Source organism: Herpailurus yagouaroundi, unplaced genomic scaffold (assembly GCF_014898765.1).
Source record: "Herpailurus yagouaroundi ecotype Mexico unplaced genomic scaffold, PumYag 141, whole genome shotgun sequence".
NCBI lineage: Eukaryota > Metazoa > Chordata > Mammalia > Carnivora > Felidae > Herpailurus > Herpailurus yagouaroundi.
Window position 1 is genome coordinate 13809725 of NW_024412396.1, and position 22246 is coordinate 13831970.

Below are 22246 nucleotides of genomic sequence, written 5' to 3' on the forward strand. Positions count from 1 at the left end.
CCGTGGGGCAGTGCAATAATAGCTGTCCATCTCTGTGTCTGCACCTGTGTGATCAGATGCAGCGATTAGGGAATCAGGGTACAGATCCCCAGTATTTGGAGGACAAAATCCTTATTGCAAACCCTGGCTTCCATAGTTGTATGCAGGCTGCTGCAGGAATGCCCATAGAGCTGTCTGCCTGTAGGGCTGGAGGGTAAAGGATGTGCAGCTGCTATTGAACTGAGAGTTGAAATGGACCCAAATTAACCTGTTTGCTATCCAGGCATTTCCCTGTAAGTTCAAACCTTTCGTAGACTCCAGAGCTCCAAAATAGTTACATCAGACAGGTTCTACCAGTGTAGTTGTTGTCTAGGTTAGGAGACAGATTTCTGGTGCTTCTTATCTACTATGTTCCCAGAATCCTTTTTTCAGCCTTGATTTTTTTTTTTTTAAACTTGTTCCATCTCAAAGGGAAATTTTTAAATGACATAAAATCAAATTATAAATGACATAAAACCAAATTACAAAAGTTAACTTATTTCCTCTTTCACATTGCATTCATAAATCATCATGTTGTACACTTGATTTTTTTAATTTTAGTTCCAGTTAACATAGTGTTTTATTAGTTTCAGGTATAAAATATAGTGACTCAACAGTTCCATGTATCACTCAGTGCTCATCAAGATAGAATACTCTTTTTTTTTAATTTATTTTTTTTATTTTAGAGAGAGAGAATGAGTTGGGGAGAGGGGCAGAGGGGGAGAGAGAGGATCCCAAGTAGGCCCCATGCTCAGCGCAGAGCCCGACACAGGGCTTGATCCCACAACCCTGGGATCATGACCCAAGCTGAAATCAAGAGTCAGATGCTCAGCTGACTGAGCCACTCAGGCTCCCCTCAAGATAAGTGAGTGTACTCTTAATCCCCTCCACCTATTTCACCCATCCCCCTACCCACCTCCCCTCTGGTAAACATCCAATTGTTCTCTATAGTCAAGAGTTTGTTTTTTGGTTTGTCTCTCTCTTTTTTCCCCCTCTTTGCTCATTTGTTTTGTTTCTTAAATTACACATATGAGTGAAGTCATATGGTATTTGTTTTTCTCTGACTGGCTTATTTTGCTTAGAATTTTACTCTCTGGATCTATCCATGTTGTTACAAATGGCAAGCTTTCATTCATTTTTATGGCTGAATAGTATTCCAGTGTGTGTGTGTGTGTGTGTGTGTGTGTGTGTGTGTGTGTGTGTATCTATCTCACGTCTTCTTTATTCATTTATCTTGAATAATTGAAAATTGCAATTATCTTGAAACTTGGGCTGTTCCCAAAACTGGGCTATTGTAAATAATGCTGCAATAAACATAGGGGTGTAGATACCCCTTTGAATTAGTGTTTTTGTATTTTTTGGGTAAATACCCAGTAGTGTGATACTGTATTGTAATGTAGTTCTATTTTACCTTTTTGAGGGAATATTCATACTGTCTTCCACAGTGGCTGTACTAGTTTGCATCCCCACCAACTGTGCACAGGGTTACTTTTTCCGCATCCTTGCCAATACTTGTTGTTTTTGTGTTTTTGATCTTAGCCACTTTGACAGGTGTGAGGTGATATCTCATTGTAGTTTTTGTTTTTAATGCTTATTTTATTTTTGAGAGAATGTGTGCACACTCAAGTGGGGGAGGGGCAGAGAGAAGAAAACAGAGGATCCAAAGTGGGTTCCACGCTGGCATCAGAGAGCCAGATGTGGGGCTCAAACTCACAAACTGCGAGATAGTGACCTGAGTTGAAGTTGGACACTTAACTGACTGAGCCACCCAGATGCCCCTCTCACTGTAGTTTTGATTTGCATTTCTCTGATGATGAGTGATGTTCAGCATCTTTTTTTGTGTGTCTGTTGGCCATCTGAATGTCTTCTTTGGAGAAATGTCTGTTCATGTCTTTTGCCCACTTTTGAAGTGGATTATATGGGGGTTTTTTTGGTGTTGATTTGTATGTTCTTTTTTTAATTATTATTTTTTTAAAGTTTATTTTTGAGAGAGAAACAGAGCATAAGCAGGCTTAAGCAGCACCCTGAGTTGTAGAAGTTCTTTATATTTTTGTATACTAACCCTTTATCGGCTATGTTGTTTGCCAATGTCTTCACCCATTCTGTAGGTTGTCTTTTAGTTTTGTTTATTGTTTTCTTTGATGTAGAAGCTTTTTATTTGATGTCCCAGAGTTTCTTTTTGCTTTTATTTCTCTTGCCTCAGGAGACATATCTAGAAACATGTTGTTATGGCCAATGTTGGAGAAATTACTGCCTATACTGTGTTCTAGGATTTTGATGGTTTCCTGTCTCACATTTAGGTCCTTAATGTGAGAGCTTATTTTTGTGTATGGTGTAAAAAAGTGGTCCAGTTTCATTCTTTTGCATGTAATTGTCCAGTTTTCCCAGCATCATTTGTTGAAGAGACTGTCTTTTTCCCATTGCATATTCTTGCCAACATTGTCAAAGATTAATTGACCTCCTAATTTTGTGTTTATTTATGGGCTTTATATTCTGTTCTGTTGATCTATGTGTCTATTTTTGTGCCAGTACCATACTGTTTTGAGTACTAGCTTTATGTGCCCCACCCCCTGCCCAATCACATTTCAGGCCAGGTGACTCCTGCACAGCAGATGTAGGGGAGGCTAGCCTTATGGAGAGTAAAAGCAGACCAATTCAGTGGAAGCAGTTATTCTGGAAACCCTGATGGCAGCTATAGCTCCAGGTTAGTAAAATTACATTTGCTTCTCATTAATCACAATTATCAGCTACCAATTCAGAGTGTCATTGTTTTTATTAAGTTTTTGGAAGGATTCAGAATATGTAGATCTACAGAATATTAAATATAGCCCTAATGTTTGCAAGTGAGGATCTTCCCAAAGTGAATTTTTTACTTGGTAGCCCTTCTAATTAAAAGTGGTCATTGTGCCTGGGTGGTTCATTTGGTTGGGCCTCCAACTTCGGCTCAGGTTGTGATCTCACAATTTGTGAGTTTGAGCCCCATGTCGGGCTCTTTGCTGTCAGTGGGGAGCACACTTTGGATCCTCTGTCTCCCTCTGTCTCTGCCCTTCCCCTGCTTGTGCGTGTGCATGTGTTCTTTCTTTCTCTCTCTCTCTCTCTTTCTCTCTCTCAAAAATAGACATTAAAAGAATAAAATAGTCATTGTAAGCTTATTATTTCAAAATAATTTTGTATCCTCAAAGTTGCAAACACAGTATAAAGTTCCTGTGGATCCTTTACTCCACTTCCTCCAATGATAACACTATCAAAACCAGTCAGTGGACATTGGTAAATACTAACAATAATTCAGATTTTATTTAGATTTCACAGTTCTTACAAATACTGATTTGGAGGGTGGTTTGCTGCATAGTTCTATGAAATTTTCAAATATATAGATTTGTGTAACCACTGGCACAGTCAGGATATAGAACTGGTCCACTGCCACAAGGAAGTTCCCTTGTATCATCCCTTAAAGTCACACCCTCCCTGTCACCCAATCTCTTCTCCATCACTATAACTTTGTCATTTTGAGAATGTTATGTAAATGCAATTATACAATGTGTCAACTTTTGAGATTGACTTTTTCACTCAGTAGAAGGCTCTTAAAACCCATCCAGGTTGTTGCATGTGTTAATAGTTCTTTTTTATTAACGAGTAATTAACGAGTAGTATTCCATTATATGAGTGTACCGCAGTGTATCCATTCACCTACTGGGGGATATTTGAGTTGTTTCTAGTCTTTGACTCTTACAAATAATACCGCTGTAAGCATTTATGTTTTTATAAACATACAGGTTTGTATGAACACAAGCTTCACTTCTCTAAGATAAATACCCAGTTTTATACAGTTTTAAGGGTCAAGTAAGATTAATTTAAAATACTTTGTATTGGCAATGTTCAGTTAAAATTTGTTATGTTATTCTGAGCTATATTAACAATGGTAAACAGTGACAAAAGACTGAAACAATTATAGGGAAAGAAGTGATAAGCGTTGGTGGCAGATGGGATGTGAAGGGGACCCTGATTTGAATTTCTTCTTTTGGAGAAAATAAAATGATGTTTGTTTGGTAGCAGAGAGTGTGAGATTCTGCAGCAGCCTTTTGTATAGTGGGCATGTGAGGTTGAATTAAAAGCAAAAGATTGAAATATCTTGGTACATTGGCAGTGCACCACCCTCTGGAGGGTATCTAGAATTAGTGGGGAGAATATTAATAGGAAGATGAACAGGGGTGCCTGGGTGGCTCAGTCAGTCAGGTGTCTGACTTTTGACTTCTGCTCAGGTCATGGTCTCGAGGTTTATGGGTTCGGCCCCGCATCAGGCTCAGCATTCATAGTGAGGAGACTGCTTAGGATTTTCTCTCTCTCTCAGCCCCTCCCATTTACAGGCACGCGCGCACACACACACACACACACACTCTCTCTCTCTCTCTCTCTCTCTCTCTCTAAAAATAAATAAATAAACTTAAAAAATAGGCAGATGAACAGAGACCACAAGAAAGATAGATTCCTTCATTCATTCATATGTCCCACAAATATTTACTGGCCCCTACTTACGTTAAGTTTTATGTGACACATGAGACCTCCTAAGGAATGAAGACTCAAAAAATGGCAAAACCTATTTATTTTTGTACAAAGTTGAACAAAGCCAAGTGTGCAGAAGTGACTAGACTGTGGGGCAGCTGAAGGGAGAGGATGCTTTTAACAAGGTCTGCTTGTGTAGGATTCTCTGGGTCTCAGCTTCTCGTCCTTGATGATAAGAATGTTACTTTCCTTTTTGCATTGGGAGGACATCTGTGCATGGGAATTTCATTTCCTGCTTTTAAGAACCAGAAGGAAAGTCAGAGTCTTTTTCTTATATTCACTGTTTTCCAGTGCCTTTAACTCAAAATAGTCTATATGTCAAAGCAGCATATTTTGGGGTTAACATGCCCTGAACCTCTTCACATTCAAAGGAAGAAGGAATTTTTTTTCATCAGAGCCCAAACCTATGGTAGTCATAACAGCGTACATTGAATTTCTCTTACTTTATATAACTGTCTATTTTCTACTCCCAGTGAAACAGCTTGGAAACAGAAAGGTACTATGGAAATATAAGTTGGTGTTATTATTGATTTTGTGGCTCCCACTGTGCCTCTCACACACCATGATGATAAAATATATCTATTCTCTAAAGAGAGGCATTATCCTTCTAATAAGTGCTGGTGTGATCCATCATTTCCTTCCTTCCTTCCTTCCTTCCTTCCTTCCTTCCTTCCTTCCTTCCATCCATCCATCCATCCATCCATCCATCCATCCATATAGGCAGGTACTGATGTCTAAGTTTGTTTGGAAAACCAGGAAAAAACCCCAAAACACTGGGGCACTTGGGTGGCTCAGTCAGTTGAGCGTCTGACTTCGGCTCAGGTCATGATCTCGAGGTTCGTGTGCTTGAGCCCCGCAACAGGTTCTGTGCTCACAGTTCAGAGCCTGGAGTCTGCTTCAGATTCTGTCTCCTCCTCTCTCTGCCCCTTCCCTGCTTGTGCTCTGTGTCTCTCTCTCTCAAAAAAGAAAAAAAAAAAAAAAGAATAAACATTAAAAATATTAAAAAAGAGAAAGCCAGGAAAAAAGAAATGAAAAGTAGTGAAATAGATCATTCTTAATCCTGTATCATTTTGCTGTGCAGAGAGGGATGCTCCCATTGAAACATGCTTTGCAGTTCTCCTCCAGACACGGTGGCTGATCTCACTTTCTCAGTGCCCTCTGCTGGGGTAGGGAGGAGGGAATTGGAAAGGAGTGGGCTCCAGGTCAGTTTTTTTTTTTTTTTTTTTTTTTTTTTTTTTCGTTTTTTTTTTTTTGGGACGGAGAGAGAAAGAGATTGAAGGGGGGGGGGCAGAGAGAGAGGGAGACACAGAATCGGAAACAGGCTCCAGGCTCCGAGCCATCAGCCCAGAGCCTGACACGGGGCTCGAACTCACGGACCGCGAGATCGTGACCTGGCTGAAGTCGGACGCTTAACTGACTGCGCCACCCAGGCGCCCCTCCAGGTCAGTTTTAAAGAAACAAGAGATCACAGATACAGTGAGGCTCCTTTTGAACCCCTTCCCAATCTTAATTCCCTTAACCCCTCACTAACATGTATCTTTGCTATCCCTGCTTTGGTACTTTTGGTACATGTGAATGTACACATAAACAGTAGACTGTTGTATAAGGTTTACCTTATTGGTATCTTGAATATATTCTTTTACAGCCTGTTTTTTCCCCTCACCATTAGAATTTGAGAATTATTCATATCGATACGTGTTGTTCCTTCATTTAACTGCCCTGCTTGAATATACATTTATCCATCCATTTCCTTATTGTTGGTTTCTAGTTTGTCACAACTGTGGACGATCCTGTGGTGAAAATTTTTTTTGCACGTGTCCCCTTAAGTGCAGGTATGAGATTTCTTTGGGGGCAGTGATCTGCAAAATGTAGTGCCTGAATCAGCAGCAAGAGCATTAATATCATCTGGAACTTGTTAGAAATGCAAATTCTAGGGCCTTCACCCAGGTTTACTCAATCAGAAACTGGTGGTGGGACTCCACAAACTGTATTTTCACAAGCTCCCCAGTGGTTCTGACACAAGCTAAAGTTTGAGAATTACTGTTCCAGCTATGCATTTTACAGTAGGATTGCTGGGGTATAGGATATGTGTATTTCCAACTTTATGAAATGTAGACAAATTGCCTTGAAAGTAATTGTGCTAATCTACATTCCTAAATATCATCTCTCAGTCTGTAGCTTTTTCTTAACTTTTTAAAATGGTCACTGTTGTTATTTAGAAGCTTTATGTGTTAATGTAGTTGAATTTATGAATATTTTTCTGTATGTTTTGTGTTTTGGATCTTGTTTATGTCTGGATGTCAGAGTCTCCCAAATGGGTTTCTAATCATTTAAGACTTTTGCTTTTCCCATTTTGGTCTTTACATCATCTGAAATTAATTCAATACAGTAATTTTTTTTTCTGACCTATTCTTGCTGAAGAGATATGCCTCTTGTCAACTTTTGCAAACTTGGATAGCTCCCTGAAAGAAAAAAGTACCATTATGGGTACAGATTTGGTGGGAGCGAGGTGGATGGAGGAATGGTAATAGAGAATACATGTACATGGTAAAAAAAAGGAAACAATTAAAAGAGACAAAGTGTTTGCTATAATAACAAACACAGGGGCCCCTAGGTGGCTCAGTCGGTTGGGCATCCGACTTCAGCTTGGGTCATGATCTCACAGTCTGTGAGTTCGGCCCGTGTTGGGCTCTGCGCTGACAGCTCAGAGCCTGCAGCCTGCTTCGGATTCTTTGTCTCCCTCTCTCTGACCCTCCCCCGCTCATGCTCTGTCACTCTCTGTCTCAAAAATAAATAAATATTTTAAAAAATGACAAACACAGGCATCTGAATTTAAGATTACTAGGGGAGAAGTTGGCACTGTGTTTTCTATGATTGTTTAATTTATAGTGTGCATTTTGTGAACTCATTTATTTGGCACATCATAGATGCCATTGTGCATGGGTCCTATTACACACACCCAGGCTATGAAAACTGCACTATTTTATTTTTAAAATGTTTAAATGTTTACTTTTTTTTTTTTTTTTTTTTTTTTTTTTTTTTTTTTTTTTTTTGCTGCAGAAAGCTTTATTGTTTTCATTTGGTCCACCGCTTGGGAGAGGGCTCCACGTGGTTAAAAAGCTGCCTAGTGGCTGCAAGGAGAGACTCAGGCACAAGCCCTGGCACCTGGTGGATGTCAGAGGGACCCTCTCAAAGGCTGCTGGGCTCCAGAGACTTCTAGCCGTGCTTGAGGGTGAGCCTTTGGAAGAGATACTCGCCCAGCCCAGCCTGGGGACCGGACGACCTGCAGAGATTAGTTAGGTGGTCGCCCATCTTCTTAATGAGTTTCACTTCCTTATCTAGAACGTGATCCTCCAGGAAGTCACAGAGATGGGGGTTTGCGCGGGCAGAGCCCAGGGCATGCAGATCCAGAAGGGCCTGCTTCAAGTTCTCCAGAAGCAGGGCGGCTTCCTGGCGTCCAAGGATTTACCCCACTCATCGTGGGACGGCGTCTACACTTCCCGGAAGAGGCCATGGCCCCCGCACTGGTTTTGCATCTTCAAGAGATGCTCGGCGCCCTCCCGCTTCTTCTCAGCCACCCCGCGGGAGAAATGGCCCACGCCCTCCAGGACCACGTCGTCCCGGTCGGAATAGAAGCTCCGTGAGAGGTAGGTGTAGGAGGCCCGCAGGTGCATGTTGACGGTGGCTTCCACCTCTGTGGAGTACTTCTGACTAATTTGGGCGTTCGGGGTTGATTGGTAATGAGGAGCTAAATTCAAAATCGCGTGTTGGCTGGTCCCGGAGGCAGAAGGTGGCAAGAAGATGGCTCCGAAGGTTGCGACTGGAAAAAAGGTTGAGGGTGGTCGGAGGCCGGTAGAATGGGCGTCCCTGGGTCTGTTCCGTCCAAACGCTGTTGAAGCAAGAGACAGATCCGAAGGACTGCGGGGCGCACTCAATGTTTACTTATTTTTGAGAGAGAGCAGGGGAGGGGCAGAGAGAGAGGGAGACACAGAATCTGAAGCCGGCTCCAGGCTCCGAACTGTCAGCACCGAGCCCCTCATGTGGGGCTCGAACTCATGAACTGTGAGATCATGACCTGAGCCGAAGTCGCTGCTCAACCAAGTGAGCCACCCAGGTGCCCCACACTATTTTAAAATAGTTGCTTTCTGTCTACATTTGGATACTTATGCCCTCAAGTAGCCCACTAAATCAGTCAGTGCTAATTAATAATCAACCCATGTACTTGGTATCAAGTTTTATTGGATTATGAGGGTCTTAATAAAAATTTCAAGCAAATAGAAGATTTGGGGGTAATTTGTATTTCATTGGGGAAGAGCCTTCCTGTACTTTTAGGGGATCCTGTAACTGGGGCACAGGGGTGCAAGAGCACCAGGCTCTGGGGGTCCCAAGCGGACCAGGAGCCACCACCGGCCACTGACAAATCCCAAGGCAGGAAGAGGAGCAGTAGTGAAATAAGACAGGAAATTTATTTCAGTGACGTCACCAGTCAGAAGACAGGGGACTAAGCCTCTCAAAGACTATCTTCACAGTGCGGAAAATACTTTTACCTTTATATAAGGAAAACATGAGACAAAGGTCAGTGGGTACATGCAGATGGGCAGTAAAGGTCATTATCTTGGGGTCAATCAAGCAGGGTCTTGCTGGCTCAGGGCAGTTGTTATTGCTTGAAGGGTAATTATGTTCCTGTCAGAGGGTGCTTTGCCTCCTGGGTTTTTTTGTCTAAGAGATAACCAAAGGAGAATTTAAATCAGTTAGGAAGTACAGACCAAGGTCAAAATGGAGGTGACTAAAGTCCCTTTTCAACCCCAGTGACTCTCCATTATAATCCCAGCGCCTTAGAACAGTGCGTTGCACGCAATAAGTGCTTTATAAATGTTGATTCACTGATTGGTTATAAAAAGTGCTGAACTGTCCAAACTTTCTGGCTCTGACTTCAACTTAGAAATGCTTGTCCTGCAGAAGAAAAGCTTAGAACAGTCTTTACACGTGCCACAGAGCAACCAATCATGGAGACTGCTCACCTGCCATTGTATGTATTTCAAAATTTCAACAAATATAGTGCTTTGGAAAGATCCACTAGTGCATGATTTGTACATTCATATTGTTAGGTCTGTCCTGGGTTTTAGTTTAAATTACTTTGTGTTGAGTTCGGTTCAAACAATTATTTTTGTGAACCCGTGCTGCACCAGGGTATAATGATGAGTATGACAGTTTCTTCCTTTAACTTATTCAAGATGATGGCTTCCTCTGTATTATGAATATTGGAAACCAAATCTGTGGTGTCTAAATGGGGTATCTCTTCATAGGAGGGGAGCCACCAAATGTGGGGCAACAATCAGATCAGGTGGAAGCCAATGGTGTGGGAGATGAAAGAATTCACCTGAGGCAGAACAAAGGAGACAAAAATGTATTGAATACACCACAAGGGAGTGGTGGGTAGAGAGCAGAAGAGTGGCTGTCTGCAAAGACACAGTGGGTGGGGGCTGCTTTTAAAGGGGGAAAAAGAGGAGGTTTGGCAACGTATAGAATCTTACCTTTTTTGGTAACTGTGCCTAGTCGTAAGGAGCCCATTGGTCAGTTAGGGCCTAAGGACATTTTGAGGTGGGTCACCTGATGGGCCTGTCTGTATCAACCAGGTGGTCACTGTGGCCTTTTCCACATTCCATTGCTCAAGCTTGTTTGCCTGAAGGCGGTCTCCACAAAATCTGTTTAATCTCTTTCCATTATAATATTGTTTGGGTTGGAAATTCTGCCTTGCAAAATTCTTACTTTAGATTTAAAAAGTTAAAAATCCTCTCTCATGTGTCTTTGCTGACAACACATAATCTTCCTAGTGTAATGCCCGAAGTTCCAAAACCTCCCACAAAAGTCCACCAGAGTCGTAAGTCAAAGCCAAGCGGCAAGGGTCGTTTATTGCAGGTTCGAACCTGGTCCCCTGCGCACTCGTCGCCGATGACGCAAGAGGCCTCGATCAGGGTTGGTACAGCGTTTTTATAGACAGAGACAAACAGCACAGGGGAGGTTTCAAATTATGAGGGGCCTGATTGATTGATTTTAAAGTAAGGACATTTGTTGTTCTCTGATTGGGCGTCCTTTGTCTGTCCTTTGGCGGGAAGGCTTTGTCCGTTACTTGTGGCGGGAGGAAAAAAGGGGGAAGGGGGAAGAGGGTAGGGTAGGTGAGGAATGTGCTAAGCAAGCAAGTTTACAGAAGCGAGAAATGCCGGTTAATTTATGTACAATTACTCATTCCATCACTTATCAGACTACATTCCATTACTTATCAGACTACATTTAGGAAGGTTTACAACCCATTTTACTACACAGCGGGTTACATTCAGGAAAGGCTTCACAATGCTCGTAGCAAACAGCAAGCAAAACAGACTTCTCAGCAATTGTATTTCTTATCAAAGATCCATAATAAGCAGAAAAGAGAACCTAGCTTTAAACTAAGGCAGGGCTGTCATTTGGATTGTTCCTTTCACTAGCAGACCTTCTGGAACTGGGTAAAGTGATTTGACAATGAGGGAAGCCATTGCTTCAGAGGGCAGAAGCCAGGGGCTGAGCTGCGTGGCGGCTGGTGGTAGGCAATAGCAGGAAGCGATTGCTCTAACCCCACCACTATTTGTCACAAAGGCATTTTTCTGACTGAAAGTGTTTTCCTGGAAGAATTTTCCTAACTAGGGAGTGGTATTGAGGGCTCTCCCATCAATGGATCACTAACTGAAATGTGTTTGCTAGGGCAGCCATCACCTTCTTTCTTTTTTTTTTTTTTTAATTAAAAAAAATTTTTGTTTTTTACATGTATTTATTGTTTAGAGACAGAGAGACAGAGCATTGGTCGGGGAGGGATAGAGAGAGGGAGACAGAATCCGAAGCAGGCTCCAGGCTGTGAGCTGTCAGCACAGAGCCCGACACGGGGCTAGAACTCACAAACCGTGAGATCATGACCTGAGCCAAAGTCAGACGCTTAACTGACTGAGTCACCCAGACACCCCCATCATCTTCTTTCTACTCCAGTGTGCACCAGTACCTTTCCACTCACCATCTCATTCTCCTTGTACTTTATCTATCTGGCTTCCCCTGGCTCAATTCAGGGCCTTGCAATATAATGCCTAGAGGTTCAGTTTTGTCACTGTAGCATCAAATGAGCCTAGAGGATATTTGGTTTTAATTATCATTCATTAAAACAATCAATGTAGAGGATTTAGTCATTCAAATGGTTAATGGTGGGACATTTAGGTAATTACAACTCTTGAATGTTCTCTCTTCTGCTAATTGTTTTTATTGAACCAGATTTGTGTCTAGGTCTTGAAAAGAAGTGGTTGAAGCCTGTAACACAGGCCAACATTTTGGGGGGAAGTGGAAGAGGGAGGTCTTCTGGGTCCTAAGCCCCGCTTTCAGTCTCTTCATATTCCAAAGAATAGATGTACAGTAAATAATCCTCTGAGGCTCAGAGAAAAGACCCAAGTCAGATTCTGTCTATATTTGGATACCTGTGCCCCCAAATAGCCCCCTGAATTACTCAGCACTAATTAATAATTAATCCATGTACCAGTTTCATGTTTCTTTTGATAAATGGCCTTAGCTTATACGAGGCTCTCCCTTTCTCAAATACTCATCTCCTTCTTTTCTAGTAACCCGTATTTTACCCTCTCCTCACAGGCTGATATAAGAACCATTCACTGATTCAAATTCATTCACTTTTTAGTCATTCATGCAAATTTATTATTTCAACCAACCAATCATCTGCTAGGTCTTCTAGATAGTCCTGGAGATTATAACTGTGAGAAATTTATTTTTTTTAATTTTTTTAAAATTTTAAGTTTTTTTTTTTAATTTTCTTTTTTTTGAACGTTTATTTATTTCTGGGACAGAGAGAGACAGAGCATGAATGGGGGAGGGGCAGAGAGAGAGGGAGACACAGAATCGGAAACAGGCTCCAGGCTCTGAGCCATCAGCCCAGAGCCCGACGCGGGGCTCGAACTCACGGACCATGAGATCGTGACCTGGCTGAAGTCGGACGCTTAACTGACTGCGCCACCCAGGCGCCCCAAATTTTTAAGTTTTTTAATTTTTTTATTTTTCAAGATAATATTAAATCGTTTATTGATTACACATGATAATGGACGATACACAAGCTTTAATCCCATCTATAATTTTATCTGATACCATAATTCAATTTAGATATATTGCATAGGATGTGCCAACAATCATATTAATAACCAAATAAACTCCAGGACTTTGCTTGGGTGACCCTTTTAATGGTGAACTCCAGGTCACAACACATTAACTGTCAGTTCAACCACACCAATGTTTGTGGAGACAACGGCTTCTGTGCCCAAGCAGGTTGCAAATAAACTTCAAATGGAACCTGGCATCACCCTGATGGAATTCTAACTTCACACTGTTGGGGTAGTTTACCAAGATGGCTTCAGAGTAGACTAACTTTACACAGCACATTTAAAAAAAGACACATTTATTCAGCGTCATGATCAGACTATTACATTTAGCAATCAACAGCATGGGTGCAAAAAAAAAAAAAATCTACATTAAAACCCTTTGTTGGAATGCTTTACACTTTCCACAGAACAGAAACTAAAATAACCTGTTATACAATTAGTCACAAATACAGTCCTCGAGTTTTTTGTCCATACACATGAGTATTGTCTAAAACATGTCTTCTTTGTAGCAGCTAGGCCCTGCCACCACTGTGCTTGGCTGAGTTCACAAATCTGTTGTAACCTGTAGCTTCCCTGTCACTTCTCTGGCTCTCCTCTCCTGCTAAGCTTTGTTTCCTGGAAGTAATTAAAACCTTCTGCCACCACCATAGCTACTGCTGCTGCTGGAACCGCCATAGCCACCTTGGTTTCATGGTTTGGCAAAGTATTGGCCTCCACCACCATAGGGGCCAGAGCTTCTGCCTCCAAAGTTTCCTCCTTTCATGGGTCCAAAATTTGAAGATTGATTGTTGTAATTGCCAAAATCATTATAGCTTCCACCACCTCCAAAGTTGCTTCCATTGTTACCAAATCCGTTAGAGCCATCCCCACTGCCATCATATCCACCACCACCTCGACTGCCGCCAAAGCCACCTCGCCCACTGAAGTTTCCTCCACGGCCAAAGTTGTCATTCCCACCAAAACCACCTCCACGACCACCACCGAAGTTCCCAGAACCACTTCGACCTCTTTGGCTGGAAGAAGCACTAGCCATCTCTTGCTTAGATAAAGCTTTCCTTACTTCACAGTTGTGTTCGTTCACAGTATGGTATTTTTGAATGACAATCTTGTCTACAGAGTCATGGTCGTCAAAGGTCACAAAAGCAAAGCCTCTCTTTTTGCCACTGCTTCGGTCAGTCATGATTTCAATCAATTCAGTTTTCGCATACTGTTCAAAATAATCTCTTAGATGATGTTCTTCAGTGTCTTCTTTAATGCCACCGACAAAAATCTTTTTCACAGTTAAGTGGGCACCAGGTCTTTGAGAATCTTCTCTCGAGACAGCCCTCTTTGGTTCCACAACTCTTCCATCCACCTTGTGTGGCCTTGCATTCATGGTTGCATCCACGTCTTCCACAGTGGCATAGGTGACAAACCCAAAGCCTCTGGAGCGCTTGGTGTTTGGATCTCTCATTACCACACAGTCCTGAAGCGTTCCCCATTGCTCAAAATGGCTCCTCAGACTCTCATCGGTTGTTTCAAAGCTCAAACCTCCAATGAAAAGCTTCCGCAGCTGTTCAGGCTCTTTGGGAGACTCTGACTTAGACATGACGGCGGTGGGAGGGGAGACTTTCACGATGCTTACTTGGCGGCGTCCATGGGCAGAAAGCGAAATTGATTTTTTTTAAACTTGTTTCCTGACACCACCAATGCTTTTATTTATTGTTAAAAATTCTTGATGACACTGGTGTTTGAGTTATTATGGTTTGAATATTACCTGGTCTTTGTCTACAGTTACCAAAGTAAAATAGTAACTATGCCCTAATAAAATCCTTAAAAGTACTAAATGATAAGTGTAATGCCCCCGATTTTGAATCTGAGAGACCACCAAGGAGCCGATACCGATGCAAACGCACGAGGGTTTATTTGCAGGCTGGAGCTTGGGCCCAAGTATACCCTACACGGCACAGCAGGGACTTGGACCCCTAGGTTAAGAGGCGTAGCAGTTTTATAGGGGCCAGTGGCCAATGAGATTGTAACACACACAGAAAGTTGCATAGTCATGTCAGTCCACACGCAGGTGGCCAGTTGAATTACAATTTACCCTATAGTAACTGTTTCAACTAGCCTATCACTCTGGTCAGAATTGGCGTGCAAGTTTGGCGGGCAAAAGGCGGGGTTTACATTCTTTGGCGGTTAGGGGTTCCACATTCCTATTTGAGCTGGTTTCCAGTAAGGGTGTGCTCAACAGCTTGACTAGGGTGGGAGAGTGTCTTTTTTTTTTTTTTTTTAATTTTTTTATTTATATATGAAATTTATTGTCAAATTGGTTTCCATACAACACCCAGTGGGGTGGGAGAGTGTCTTAAGCAGTAAGTAGGTCATGTGGGGGTTATACATGATATGGTGGGTATAGTACAAAATGGAGTTAGTCTTGCTCTGCTTGTCCAGGGGTAGGGGATTTTTGTTAAATTCCTTGGGTCCCACATTAAGGGGTGCCTGAGCCGCTCAGTTGCTCGATTGTCCGATCCTTGATTTTGGCTTAGGTCATGATCCCAGGGTTGTGGGATCAAACCCCTTGTCGGCCTCTGTGCTGAGCATGGAGCTTGCTTAAGATTCTTTCTCTCTCTCCCTCTGCCCCTTTTACTGGCTTGCACACACACTCTCTCTTAAAAAACAAAAAAAAGTACTAAATGATAATAGCTGAGATTAGAAGAGAAATTAAATATGAAATATGGCTAAGATACTGATAGGAAATAACTCCCAGAGACTATGCTGAAAGAACTGAAAAGACCATTTTCAAATCCTTTCTTTCTTTCTTTCTTTCTTTCTTTCTTTCTTTCTTTCTTTCTTTCTTTCTTTCTTTCTTTCTTTCTTTCTTTCTTTCTTTCTTAATGTTTATTTATTTTTGAGAGAGACAGAGACAGAATGCGAGTGGGTTAGTGGCAGAGATAGAGGGAGACAGAGAATCGGGAGCAGGCTCCGGGCTCTGAGCTGTCAGCACAGAGTCCGACATGGGGCTCTAACTCAGGAGCTGTGAGATCGTGACCTGAGCTGAAGTCAGAGGCTCAACCGACTGAACCACCCAGGTGCCCCATCTTTCTTTCTTTCTTTTTTCTTTTTTTTAATGTTTATTTTGAGAGAGAGAGAGAGTGCGGGCATGAGTGGGGGAGGGGCAGAGAGAGAGGGAGAGAGAGAATCCTAAGCAGGCTCTGTACTGTCATCTGCAGAGCCAGATGTGGGGCTCCATCCCACAAACCATAAGATCATGACCCGAGCTGAAATCAAGAGTCAGATGCTTAACCGACTGAGCCACCCAGGTGCCCCAAGTTTCTTTTATTTCTGTGTGGTATTCAGTCCAGGTTTGGCTGTACAGACGTAGTCTTTGTTGTTCTCCTAGACTCTATTTCTTTGATCCCTATCACCACATCTCTGTTATCACCGTATCAGGGAGTCTCATTAACCCCACTACCTAAATGTCTTTTGGAAACAGCTAACCTCTCCCATTCCTTCTTGAGGTGACTTTCTGGAGTATTCCACCCTACCTCCCCAAACCAAACTGGCTGATGTAGGTGGTTCAGTAAGTCCTTGAACCTGTCATTATCACACTGCATTGTAAATGTTTGGCTGTTGCTAGCCTTTGTTAATCTGTGAGTTCCTTTAGAGTAGGCATTGTGCCTTAATTATTTGTATGTTCTCATCACTAGTAGAGTGCCTGGCACACTATAAACAATAATAAATGTTTGCTGAATTAAAAAATGAATTTAATAAACCAAGGGATATTTTCCCTAAATCTCACAAGGGGGCAGCAAGGAATACAATTTTTTTCTATTGTCTGCAAAATCACATATCTTTAAAGCCAGAAGAGACATTAGCTTAGTTGAGTAAACTTCTCATCTTCTTAGAATGCTCAAATATTTCTTTAGAGAAGGACTTCATGGCATTCATAGAAATTCTCTCATAGGCCTCATTTCCAGGTTTTTAAAATGTCACGTAAGCATACAGTCTGTTGACCATCCTCACAAATGTGTACTTTGGCCATAGCTCTGAATTTAGTTGCCTTACCCAACTCTCTTAAGATTATATAAAATAATAGGCATTTCCCTAAATGGAATTTTCTGAATGTAGTATTTGTTTTTGGCTTCTTGATTTCTCATATGATCACATAAATTTACCACACTTAGTGCCATCTTCCATTTTTAGAGTTGAGGAAATGGAGGCCTAGAGAGGTTAAAGAGTTCTCCTTTATTCACACAACAAATCACTGGTTGGACTGAAACCAGAATTCCAATCCTCTGACCCTGAATCTTGCATTTCCTTTTATTGTCTGAAGGTCACGGATGCTTTGGTTTGGAAACAGAAGCATAATTCAGGGTATATAGACTTTAGTACCCAATTTCTTCTAGATAAATGAGTGTTTACATTTCAGTCCTACTGAAGGTTAGATTGCAGTATCTATCGTGAAAAAGGGTTTGTACATGTTCTTTTTCTTTATTGAATTAGGAAATGCAAGAAAAACAGCCTTTACAAACTCACAGTTCTGAAATAATACAGTTCTATAGAGAAGGAAAAAATTTTTCCTCAACCTTCTTAGGGCCCGTGGCTGCATCTGAAAATTAAACCAATAAGGACAGATTAATGGGAGAAAAGCATGCAGATTTTATTAAATTTTTACATGTAGATGGGAGCCTTCACAAGAGAATCAAGACCCAAAAAAGTGACCAGAGCAGGAAGCCTTTATACCTCTTAGACAAGGAAAAAATAAATTTGTGAAGAATTGATAAGACAGAGAAATTTGGGCTAGGGGTAGTAAATGGTGAAATGGTAACTAGGAAGATCAGGATTAGTTCAACAAGGTTTGTTTATACATCCTTCTTGGCCCCAAATTTCTCTGTCTCTGATGATAAAACTGTCTTTTAGTACATTCACAGTGTTGTGCAACCATCACCACTATTTAGCTGCACCTTTCATCATTCCATAAGGAAACCTTCTACCTATTCATACTGTTTGCAACTTGTTTTCTTAGTGAATACTACCATGTAAAGATATGTCTCATTTTTTAAATAGCTTTATAGTATTCCATTATAAGTACCATAGTTATTTACCAATCTCAATGGATAATTGGGTTATTCTAGAATTTTAAAATATTATAAGCAGTGCTATACTGAACACCCTTGAATGCTTGCATACTTCTATGATACACATTATTAGACACAGAAATCTTGAGTCAAAGGAGATAAACATTAAACATGTAATCAGGGGCGCCTGGATGACTCAGTCGGTTAAGCATCTGACTTCGGCTCAGGTCAGATCTCACGGTTCATGGGTTTGGGACCTGCCAGGCTCTTTGCTGACAGCTCAGAGCCTGGAGCCTGCTAAGGAGTTTGTGTCTCTCTCTCGCTCTGCTCCTCCCCAGGTTGCCCTCTGTCTCTTTCTCAAAAAATAAATAAATAAATTTCTATATTTTCCTCCCAAAGAGTGCTACTAATTAACAATTCCAGCAAGAGTATTTCCCCATCACACTTTCCTACCCTCTTGCCAACACTGAATATCATCAATCTGTAAATACTTTCCAATCTGATAGGTAGAAATAATCACCTTATTGTTTCAGTTTGATTAATTATAAGGGAAATTGAGCATCTTATAATGTTTATGGATGATTTTGTGTGTGTGTGTGTGTGTGTGTGTGTGTGTGTGTGTGTGTGTGTTGACTTGCCTGTTCATGATCTTTGCCCACAGTTCTATTGAGGTGATTTTTAGGTAGTTAATAGGAAAGTTTTTTGAAAGAGTGTTTGCTTTCTCATTTTGAGCAAACCTTTTTCCTTCTCTGCCCAGGAAACATTCTCTTTGTGTGTCTCTCATCTATGTTAAGAACTTCCAGGCCATTTGGTTAATGTAACCTTTTCCTGCTGAAGAGAGAGGGCTTGGTCTGTGATCATCAGAAGGATTTTAATATCCTATTTCCGTTTCCTTTAGAGTTACCGTCCTCTTTTTCTCTCACATTAATTGCTTTGTGTTCTCCCTGCTTGATGCACTTGACCTTCATTTTTTCATGTAGTTCTTGCTAATATCCAGCTGCACTGTATCAGAGGAAAATTAATTCCTTTGGAGTTTTGAGTACATTAGATAAGGAAATCCATGCATTGGTATTTCTTTCAAGATGTGTCAAATTTTTTGTCAACCAAGGATTTCCCTTTGACTTATACTTTATTCTGTGGAATCTACCTGTTCTAAATGCTTTTTGGACTCCCAGAGTGAGGTCCTCACCTCAAAGCCAATGGCAGCCATTATTTCTTTGTCAAGGTGAGAATGTCTGACTAAATCCCAGGTTAACTGGTCCTATGCAGTTTTGCTAAGCTCCCCCATAGTAGGAATGCTTTTTTGTTTCTTAATTCAAATGGCTATCCTGGGTTCCTGTCCCCTATCAGGGAGGGCTTTGCCCCAAAGTAGCAACAATGACCTCTGGGGCTAGCTTTAGAAATTAATGAAGCCTTGTGGGATCCTTTGCAAAGGAGGAGCTGGCATAAATGGGAGGTGTGTTCTATATGTTCTCCGGGGAGTTGAAACAAACCAAGGATGAAAAAATGCTGCCACAGCTGCTACTGCCTGTGAGTAATGTGAGGGTGATGTGTTGACAACACACAGATCCCCAGAGAGACCCTGGGGGTGAGACAGTCACAATGCCACAGTGCGTTTTTCCATGGTTTTAGCATTGATTTTCAAATGACACATTCACTTAAAGCCCGAACCTGACCACTGTGTGATGTGGGATGGGTTATACAAGGCTCATAGCAGCTTTATTATCTCTACCACCACGCATCGGTGTGGGAACAAATCAGGGATTCTCAGCCCTTTTCAGCTCCCAGCTCATAAATAAGCTTTATTTGGAGATGGACTGAAAGGGGAAGCCAACAAGAATTTTCCCTCTGTGCCTTTGACAATGAATAGAATGAAGTTTTGTTCTGTTTTGTTTTTATGAGTAAGCACGATATTATTCAGTCACCTTTCTGTCCCAGCCGCCAGCCCCCATTCCAAAGGGAGAGCCCATGTACTCACCTAGGTGGTTTTACTTGGTTACTTATGCCGCTGGTACCTCTAGAAACATTTGGTGCCCACCCTTTTTGGCTTTCTGAATGTTACTAAGATCTTTAATTGGCATAATCTGTTTCTAAAGGTCTTACATTTATTTATTATATAACTAATTTCCCCCTCAGTTTTATATGTATATATATAACACGCATGTTGCTGATAGAAAATCTGGCAAATATAGCAAAATATAAACAAAATTAAAATCAAACACATTCTTCTTTTTTTAATGTTTATTTTTGAGAGGGGGGGAGGGGCAGAGAGAGAGGGAGACACAGAATCCAAAGCAGGCTCCTGGCTCTGAGCCGTCAGCACAGAGCCTGATGTGGGACTTGAACCCACGGACTGCGAGATCATCACCTGAACTGAAGCCAGATGCTTAACCAACTGAGCCACCCAGGCGCCCCTCAACCACACTCTTCTTTTTAAAAATTCTTTTTATTAATATCTATCTTGATATATATCCCTCCATGTTGTATATGCTCATACAGTTTTCATTTTTTGAGGAAATTATGTTCTATAAAGTCACTGCAAACAATGAATTTGTGAACGCTGAACTGAGTACTGAACCAGGAAAAGTACAGGGTTAGGTTCAGAGCCTCTGGCCACATTTTCATCAACTGATCCAGTTCGTAACTTTGTTATATGTGTGTTTTAGTTTGAAGACCATTTATTTAATAGGTACTGTTAATTTGTTTCTATTGAACTCCTAGCCAACAGCACTAAAACTCATGCCCAGATGAACCTTATTTAACACATGTATTTTCTCCAGAAGGCATGTCACAACCTTCTTGCACATTGAAACATTAGACAACACTTCAGCACTGTGTTTGGGTGCATTTAAACAGTGAAATCACCAACAAAAAGCACAGAAATGTGAAATACACGGCAGTAAATACACCATGAAAAGAATACATGTTTATAGTCTGAGAGCTGAAACAAGAAAGCAGAGTGGGGGGCGCCTGGATGGCTCAGTCAGTTAAGTGTCAGACTCTTGATTTAGGCTCAGGTCATGATCTTTCAGTTGTGGAATCAAGTGCCCCACAGGGTTCCTACACTGAGTGTGGAGCCTACTTGAGATTCTCTTTCTCTCTCCCTCTGCCACTCTCCCCTGCTCACGCACGTGTTCTCTCTCACTCTCTAAAATAAACATTAAGTAAAAATTAAAAAAAAAAAAATAAAGAAGGTTGCCTTTCTCAACCTCAGCTGGCAATGTACTTGTCAGGAGACTCAAATTTTTTGCCACTTTGTGAAAGTTCAGAAATGACCACAAAAGCACAGACATTTTTGGTTTACAAATTTTAGAGAATAGGTGAATTCACAAATACAGAGTCCATGAATCATGAGGATTGATTATATTTTATAACATGTTTTATTTACTTAAAAATATCTGGATTTTAATGGATATATAGTAGTCCAAGATATGAATGTACCATGATTTATTTGACCATCTTTCTAGTCTCATTTAGTTTGTTTTCAAACTTTTGCTCTTTTATTGTCATCCTTGAATGTAGATCTTTATTCATATCTATTATTTGCTTGTGTGTATTTCTGTAAGAAGAATTATGATTCTAGTCTTTTAGGTTTTGTTTTTTTTTTCCCCAACGTTTATTTATTTTTGGGACAGAGAGAGACAGAGCATGAACGGGGGAGGGGCAGAGAGAGAGGGAGACACAGAATTGGGAACAGGCTCCAGGCTCCGAGCCATCAGCCCAGAGCCCGACGCGGAGCTCGAACTCACAGACCGCGAGATCGTGACCTGGCTGAAGTCGGACGCTTAACCGACTGCGCCACCCAAGCGCCCCGATTCTAGTCTTTTAAACAGTGGTATATGGTTAGGTTTTACATGGATAATCTAATTTATAGGCCACATTTTTATGTGAATGAGCAGTAAAGGGTTAACTCAGCAGGCATAGGTATATTCCTGTGTATTCTGACGGTCTTTAGGACTAGCTTTGGACAAGCTCCTGGGAGACAGCCTGTAAGCCCTTGAAATATCCTGGTTGATAATGGTATCTGTGTGTGGCGAACACAGACCATGCCAGCCAGATAGCTTATGCTAACAATGTGATTTATGGTGAACACTTGTTTTGATTCACCTGGGGCCCTGAGCCACATGGTATTACTTAGATCTTAGGGGGTCTAGAGATTGACTAGGTAAGGTCAGTTAGGCAGGTGCTCAATGCCTATGTGATTGACTTCTTATCAAAACCTTGGGCACCAAGGCTCCGGTGAGTTTCCCTGCTTGACCATCTTTTGTACGTGTTGTCACACAGTGTTGCTGGGAGAATTAAGCACTGTCTGTGTACCTTTGTTGAGAGAGGACAGTTCAGTGCTGCTTTATGAATATTTTCCTTTGCTGTAATTAAAACCATCAGTTTTTCTGAGTTCTGTGAGTCCTAGGGAATCACTGAAACCGAGGG

General features: G+C 41.4%; 1 protein-coding gene and 1 pseudogene across 1 annotated transcript; both read right to left on the reverse strand.

Annotated features, from left to right (window-relative positions):
- Positions 1-7588: 7588 nt before the first annotated feature.
- LOC121031381 (ferritin light chain-like) lies at positions 7589-13433 on the reverse strand (annotated as a pseudogene).
- On the reverse strand, positions 12664-14397 carry LOC121031657 (heterogeneous nuclear ribonucleoprotein A1-like). The gene has a single exon (XM_040476942.1). It carries the CDS (start codon positions 14344-14346, stop codon positions 13447-13449), a length of 900 nt encoding a protein of 299 aa, XP_040332876.1. The 5' UTR covers positions 14347-14397; the 3' UTR covers positions 12664-13446.
- Positions 14398-22246: the final 7849 nt, after the last annotated feature.

Coding starts and splice junctions, on each gene's coding strand:
- LOC121031657 (XM_040476942.1), bottom strand. CDS start 14,346: ATGTCTAAGTCAGAGTCTCCCAAAGAGCCTGAACAGCTGCGGAAGCTT.